General features: G+C 57.2%; 1 protein-coding gene across 1 annotated transcript; it reads left to right on the forward strand.

Annotated features, from left to right (window-relative positions):
• The first annotated feature begins 5,044 nt into the window (after positions 1–5,044).
• LOC129693658 (zinc finger protein GLI4-like) lies at positions 5,045–7,184 on the forward strand. The gene is made up of 3 exons (XM_055630441.1): positions 5,045–5,391; positions 6,515–6,584; positions 6,690–7,184. The coding sequence occupies exons 1-3, from the start codon at positions 5,045–5,047 to the stop codon at positions 7,182–7,184; spliced, it is 912 nt and encodes a 303-aa protein (XP_055486416.1).
• Positions 7,185–8,185: the final 1,001 nt, after the last annotated feature.

The following is an 8,185-nucleotide window of genomic DNA, read 5'->3' on the forward strand; positions in this document are numbered from 1 at the left end:
CTGAAGAGAGAGAGAGAGAGAGAGAGAGAGAGAGGAAGAGAGAGAGGGGGAGGAAGGGGGGGAGTAAGGGAGGTAGAGAGTAAGGGGGATGGAGAGAGTAAGGGAGGGAGAGAGTAAGGGAGGGAGAGAGTAAGGGAGGGAGAGAGTAAGGGAGGGAGAGAGTAAGGGAGGGAGAGAGAAAGGGATGGAGGAAGGGAGGGAGGGAGGGAGTAAGGGCGGGGAGAGAGCGGGAGAGAGTAAGGGAGGAGTAAGGGAGGGAGGGAGTAAGGGAGGGAGGGAGAGAGTAACGGAGGGAAAGAGTAAGGGAGGGAGTGAGTAAGGGAGGGAGGGGAGTAGGGAGGGAGGGAGTAAGGGAGGGAGGGAGTAAGGGAGGGAGAGAGTAAGGGAGGGAGAGAGTAAGGGAGAGAGGAAGGGAGGGAGAGAGGTAGAGAGAGGAGGGAGGGTGAGTAGTGAGGAGGAGAGTGAGTAGTGAGGAGGGAGGGAGGGAGTAAGGGCGGGAGAGAGTAAGGGAGGGAGGGAGAGTGAGGGAGGGAGAGAGAGGTAGAGAGGGACAGAGAGACGGAGAGTGAGGGTGAGAGATGTTCAGACACTTCGGGAAACAGCCCCCTCCCCCCTCCCCTCTCTCCTTCTCCCGCTCTCCCCTCCCAATATCCCCTCTCCCTTTCTCTCTATCCCTCCATCCCTTCTCTCCCATTCCCTCCCCCTCGCTGCATCCATCCATCCTTCCCCCACTCACTCTCTCTCTCTCTCAGCAGCTTGAACAGATGATCCTGGTCCCGACCCGACCTGACCCGCCATTGACCGGCTCCGTCCCTGACATCGTCACCACGTACACCCTGAGAACGTCAACGCGTCGACATTGACTACGTCGTCAGCTCGTTACCCTGACTCCGCCCTCTTGACGTCAGCGCGCACTGCCACCTGACGTCAGCGCGCGGAATCGTCTGACCCCCAACCCACGACGTCACCGCGTACACACTCCTCGCCGTCAGCACGCACGGCCACCCATCCCCATCCGGCGCGGGTGGTCTGGTTCCAGTTCCGGTTGGAGTGAGGTGAGTGACCAAGGACCGCCTGGTTACACTAGTCTGGGGGCGCCCGCTCTCCCAGTCATCTAGGATCTTTGGTCATCACAGCTGCTAGTTATGCTCGTTCTGGATACACTAGTGATGGCAGGCGTCTAGTTACACTAGTCTGCGTAAATTGCACTCTCCAGGTGAACCTGGTTATGCTAGTCCTGGTTACTGGCCGTCCCCCTGGTTAAACTGGTGATAACAAGCATCTAGTTACACGTTACACTCGTGATGGCAGGCGCCTGGTTACACTAGTTACAGTAGTGGTGGCGGGCGCCTTATTACACTAGTTACAATCGTGATGGCAGGCGCCTGGTTACACTAGTTACAGTAGTGATGGCAGGCGCCTGGTTACACTAGTTACAGTAGGTTTCAGACCCAGTCTGAAGAAGGGTTTCGGCCCGAAACGTTGCCAATTTCCTTCGCTCCATAGATGCTGCTGCACCCGTTGAGTTTCTCCAGCTTTTTTGTGTAGCCTGGTTACACTCGTTACAGTAGTGATGGCAGGCGCCTGGTTACACTAGTTACAGTAGTGATGGCAGGCGCCTGGTTACACTCGTGATGGCAGGCGCCTGGTTACACTAGTTACAGTAGTGATGGAGGGCGCCTTATTACACTAGTTACACTCGTGATGGCAGGCGCCTGGTTACACTGGTTACCCTCGTGATGGCAGGCAGACGCCTGGTTACACTGGTTACACTAGTCTGGATCGCCCGCACTCTCGGTGAACCTGGTTATGCTGGTCAGTGTTACTGGCCGTTTTCCCTGGTTAAACTAGTGATGGCTGGCGTCTGGTTTCACTGGTCTGCGTCGCTTGCACTCTCCTGGTCATCGCAGTGACAGTAACCAGCTGCTAGTTGTGCTAGTCCTGGTTACTGGCAGAGAGAGAGAGAGAGAGAGAGAGAGAGACATCGAGAGAGAGACAGACAGCGACAGAGAGAGCGAGACACAGAGAGAGTGAAACAGAGAGAGACAGTGTGAGGGGAGGGAAGGAAGGATGGAGCGGGGGTGGGATAGATAGATAGGGGGAGGGGGAAGGAGGGATATTGGGAGAGGAGCGGGCAGGGAGGGGGGGGATAGAGAGACGGATGTGAGAGAGAGGAAGGAAAAGGGGTGATGAGGGATTAGGGAGAGGGAGAGAGAGGGTGTGACGGGGAGGAGAAAGGAGACAGGATGAGAGATTGAGGGAAGACACACACAATGAGGTTCCCTCCACACACGCACACGTTATATTCCTCTCCCTCTCTCCCCCTTCCTTGCCTTCCCTCTCACTCCCTCTCCCTCTCTCTCCCTCTACCACTCTCTCCTCCTCCCTCCTCTCTCCTCCTCCCTTCCCCTCTCTCACACATACACCCACAGTGAAGTTAGGTCCCCACTAACCCGTCTCTCTCACACACTGTTTTGCTCTCTTTCTCTCTATCCCTGTCTATCTTTCCCTCTCTCTCTTCCTCCCGCTCTCCCCTTCCTCTCCCTCCTCCCCTCCTCCCTCCCTCCTCTCTCTCTCTCTCTCTCTCTCCTCTCTCTCCTCTCTCTCTCTCTCTCTCTCTCTCTCTCTCCATTCCTCCTCTCTCCATCCCTCCTCTCTCCCCCCTCTCTCTCCCCCCTCCTCTCTCCATCCCTCTCCTCTCTCCCCCCTCTCTTTCTCTCTCTCAATTCAAAGAGGGAAGAGAGAGGGATAAAAAGGGGAGAGACACAAAAAGCTGGAATAAGTCAGCAAGTTAGACAGCATCACTGGAGAAGAGGAATGTTTTCAGTCGAGAAAGAAAGACCCTTCTTCAGGCTGAGTCAGGGAGAGGGAGACTAGAGATATGGAAGGGTGAGGTTAGAAAATGACAGAAATCAGATGCTAAGGATATGCAAAAAATGACTATGTTGAAGGAAAGGCCATTGTTAGCTGCGGGCGAAGTGAAATCGAGACAGACAATGAGACTCAATACGATTACTTTGAAACTGGTATGACTTGGGTGGGGGTGGGATGGAGAGCGGGGATGTCAGGGTTACTTTAAGTTAGAGAAATCAATATTCATACCGCTATCCACAAAAGGGAGGTAGGTTGTTGGATAGTTAACTAAAATCACAGAATGATATTTCTCAACTCGAACTATGTTTGACAAGTAGCCAAGTGTCCTGACCTGAAACGTTGCCCATATTATTTCCCCCGCACTGGTGCCTATCTTTGGCAGATACCAGGAATTGTAGATGCTGGTTCATACACAAAAAGACACAAAGTGCTGGAGGCATCATCTGTGGAGAATGTGGATTGGTGACATTCCACAGAGTGCTGGAGTAACTCAGTAGGCCAGGCAGCATCTCTGGTCAACGTGGATAAGCGATGTTTCAAGTCTGAAGAAGAGTCGTGACTCAAAAAACGTCCCTATTCATGTTCTCCACAGACAGAGTTGGAGTTACTGGGCGGGAAAAACAGTATCTCTGGAGAGAAGGAACCTTCAGACTGAGAGTCACAGGAGAGGGAGACGCAGAGATAAGGAAGTGTATGGTGTAACTCCAGCATTCTATCTGAATGGTGTCAGGTTTGGAAAAGGGGAAGTACAACGAGACCTGGGTATGCTTGTACATCAGTCACTGAAAGTAAGCATGCAGTTACAGCAGGTAGTGAAGAAAGCTAATGGCATGTTGCCCTTTAGAATGAGATAAGTTGAGTCTCGGAGCAAAGAAGTCTTTTTGCAGTTGTACAGGGCCCTGGTGAGATCACACCAGAAGTTTTGTGTGCAGACTTGGTCTCATAATAGGGGGAAGGACAGCCTTGATATTGAGGGAGTGCAGTGTAGGTTCACCGCATTAATTCCCGGGATGGCGGGACTGACTAATGATGAAATAATGGGTCAACTGGGCTTGTATTCACTGGAGTTAAAACAATAGAGACAAATTAAATTCTTAAGTGATTGGATGCAGGCGAAATGCAGGAAAAATGTCCCCGATGGGGGATTCCAAATCCAGGGGCCACACTTTAAGAATAAGGGGTAGGCTATTTAGGACTGATGAGGAAAAACCTTTTCACCCAGAGAGTTGTGAATCTGTGGAATTCTTTGCCACAGAAGGCAGTGGAGGCCACTTCACTGGATATTTTCAAGAGAGATCTCGCCCTTCGGGCTAACGGAATCAAGGGATATGGAGAGAAAGCAGGAATGTCATATCTTGATAGAATGGAGCGGCTGGGCGTGTATACTGTGTAATTTAGAAGGATGAGAGAGAATCTTATTGAAACATAAGATTGTTAAGGGTTTGGACATCCTAGAGGCTGGAAGCATGTGCCCGATGTTGGGGGAGTCCAGAACCAGGAGCCACAGTTTAAGAATAAGAGGTAAGCCATTTAGAAGATGAGGAAACACTTCTTCACACAGAGAATTGTGAGTCTGTGGAATTCTCTGCCTCAGGCAGAGGCCGGTTCTCTGGATGCTTTCAACAGAGAATTAGATAGAGCTCTTAAAGATAGCGTAGTCAGGGGATATGGGCAGAAGGCAGGAACGTAGTACTGATTTAATGGAGGTGCTGGTTCATAGGGCCGAATGGCTTACTCATGCACCTTTTGGCTATGTTTCTATGCAAAAGCTTTTCACTCCACATCATGGTCTATATCTCTCCTGTGACTCTCAGTGTGAGGACGGGTCTCAACCTCGAAACCTCGCCCATTCTGCCCGTCCCGCTGAGTTTCTGCAGCATTTTGTAGCCAGGCCTCCCTTGAAGTTTTATCTCAGGTTTGCAGCCACTGCAGCTGCTGTCATTGTTCCCCATCACATGGTGCATGAGGCGTGGGGGCGGGACCGGCCGCTCTGTTGCAATGGGCGACTCCGACTGGCGGAGGGTGCTGTCTATCCGAGGGGCGGGGCTACGCCACGACCTTTAGGACGCGGTCACCTGCGGCGGGGAGGCGGCTCTGATTGGTCGGACAGAAGGAGGGGGCGGTGCCTGGACCTTTATGAAGTCATCACTGGGGCGGGACCTGGACCATTATGACGTCAGCCCGCGGGCGGGACCTGGACCATTATGACGTCAGCCCGGGGCGGGACCTGGACCATTATGACGTCAGCCCGCGGGCGGGACCTGTTTATCGGTCACGTGAGGCGAGGCCGCTCTTCCCCGGGAGCTCAGGTGGGAACAGCCGCCGTCGCTCGGTCCCGCGCCCTTTCCCCTCCCTTCCCGAGGCGTGCGGATGGAGGGGAGGGGGAGAATGTCAGTTTCTGGGCGCCCTCTGGTCCTCCGATTACAGAGCCGTGCCACGCGATGACGTTAGGGCGCCGATCGTGGCGGATGACGCCGGGCGGGCGACTGGACGCGGTTTCCCGGTGTCCCCGGATCGGTGCCCCCCCCCCCCCCCCCCCCCCCACACTCCTCCCACACCCCCATCCACTCCTCTCACACCCTCACCCCCACACCACCACCACTCCTCTCCCCCCCCCCCCACCACCACTCCTCATCCTCCCACACACCCCCCACTCCCCCACACCCCTCCCCCACCCCACCACCACCTCCTCCCACCCCCCACAACCCACATCCACCACCCCACCACTCCCCTCACCCCTCTCCTCCCAGACACCCAACCCAAACTCCGCCACTCCCCTCTCACCTCCCCCCCACCTCCTCCACTCCCCCCCCCCCCACCCCTCCCACACCCCCCTCTCCCTCCCCCCCACCACTCCTCCCACACCCCCCCCACCCTCACACCCCCCACTCCTCTCACCCCTCCTCACACCCTCCCCTCCACACCCACCCACTCCCACACACCCCCCTCACACCCCCCTCCATCTCCTCCCACACCTCCCCACCAGCTCCTCACACACCCCACCCACTTCTCCTCACCCCCACTCCCACCCACCACACCTCCTCAGACCACCCCCACCCCCCCCCGCCACTCCTCTCACCTCCCCACCACTCTCACCCCCCCACCCACTCCTCTCACACCCCCACCACTCCTCTTACCCCCCCACCACACTCCTCCCACACACACTTCTCTCACCCCCCCCTACCCACTCCTTTCACCCCCCCCACACTCCTCTCCCCCCACCACACACCCTCAACCCCCCCTCCCTCTCACCCCCCACCACACAGCCTCTCTACCCCCCACACACATTTCTCACCCCCACCACCCCTCCTTTCACCCCCCACATACCCCCCCCACCACTCAACCCCCCACCTCTCACCCCCCACCACTCCTCCCCACCACTCCTCTAACCCCCCACACACATTTCTCACCCCCACCACTCTTCTCACCCCCCCCACCACCACTCCTCTCACCTCCCCACCCACTCCTCTCACCCCCCACCACTCACCCCCCCCTATCCCCCCACAACTCACCCCGACTATGCCCCCCCCCCCACAACCCCCCCCTCCTCCCCCTTCAAGCACCAGTAATGTTCACACATTAGTAATGTCCTGTTTGCCAGCTTGTTGACCCTCTGTGTGTCCCCCCCCCCCCCTTGCAGGGTTTTAAAGCCGTTGCTGTGGATGGAGAGACAGGAACGTGAGCGGCCATTGGTAGCAGCCAGGGTGCCGGTGAGCGGGCTGAGCTTCGAGGGCTGAGCTTCAATGGAGGACCACATGACGGGGCACAACAAGGAGAAGCGTTATGAGTGCGACGTGTGTGGCAAGGCCTGGCAGAAACCGAGCCAGTTGGAGACCCACCAACGGGTGCACACGGGAGAACGCCCCTTCGAATGCTCCAACTGCGGCGAGACCTTCTCCTGCTATGGCAACCTGTTGCGGCACTACCAAGTGCACTCTGGTGAGAGGCCCTTCGGCTGCTCCGAATGCGGCAAGAGCTTCAAGTCAACGAATCACCTGAAGGTCCACCGGCGAGTGCACAGCAGCGAGAGGCCCTTCACCTGCTCCGACTGTGGCAAAGATTTCAGGTTGTCGCCGGACCTGAAGGTGCACAGGCGCCTGCATACTGGGGAGCGGCCCTACAGCTGCAGCGACTGTGGCAAGGGCTTCACCCGCTCCAAAGCCCTGGTGCAGCACCAGCGCATCCACACTGGCGAGCGCCCCTATACCTGCGTCAAGTGCGGCAAGGCCTTCTCCCGCTCCAGCAACCTGCTGTCCCATCAGCGGGTGCACGCCGGCGACCTTCCCTTCCCCAGCCCGATGTGTGAATAGCACTTTGCCATGGCCTCCCAAACTCTGTCTCACCAGCACGTGCACACCAGTGGCCAGCCCTACGACTGCCCGTACTGTGGTGAGGCGTTTGACAGCTCGCGGGAGTTGTGGCAGCACCGGTGGTCCCACGCCGGCGAGCGGCTGCTCCCACTGCGGCAAGCATTTCAACAGCGTTCGGAGGCTATGGGAGACCCAGCGGATACACACCAGAAAGAGACCCTTTGTGTGCGCTGAGTGTGGCAAGGGTTTCACCCGCATGTCTAGCCTGTGGCAGCACCGGCGTACCCACAGCGGTGAGCGTCCCTTCCCCTGCCCGTCCTGTAGTAAGGACTTCACCCGTCTTGACCACCTGCTGGAGCACCAGTGAGTCCGCACCGGCCAGCTCCCCTTCATTTGCCGGAGAGGCAGCTTTTCTCCGGACTGCACCATCGACCCATCCTCGCGGCCTACCAGCGGGCCTGGAGCGGCATTTCCTGACGGGACTGCCCAGTACCTTGGCTTTGGCGGCGGCTGCACAACGCTGGAGCGCTATTGCGGAGTGGGTGATGCCTTGCCCGGGTCGCCGCGCCGGAGCTCCGGTGAGCTGAAGACCACCGATGAAACATCGCGGAGCTGCGGGTCTGTGGAGCGGCCAGCTGTGGGCGGCGGCGCTGTCTTTTCATCGGGAGCCTGGGATCTCTCGCTGAGATCGCCAGTGGTGAAGCTCCTTCCGGCGCGGCCCTGTTGGCTTCGTAAGCCGCGGTCTCTGGTAAGGGAAGCGGCCGTTCCAGGGTTCCCATGCCGCTGAAAGGATTCTCCCGACGCCGGAGCACCATCACCCGGCGAGAACGGCCTGGAACAACGGGCCGCCGTAAAGGCAACCGTGGAGGCCTCAATAGGCCCGACTATGGGTGGACATGGGATGGGGACTGGACACTGTGCCTTCCCTCATAATGGGAACCATTGTGGGGGGGATGTTTTTATGTTTAAATTTCGTTATTACTGTTATGTCTGTATTCTTC

This window comes from Leucoraja erinacea, unplaced genomic scaffold (assembly GCF_028641065.1).
Source record: "Leucoraja erinacea ecotype New England unplaced genomic scaffold, Leri_hhj_1 Leri_380S, whole genome shotgun sequence".
In the NCBI taxonomy this organism is placed as follows: domain Eukaryota; kingdom Metazoa; phylum Chordata; class Chondrichthyes; order Rajiformes; family Rajidae; genus Leucoraja; species Leucoraja erinaceus.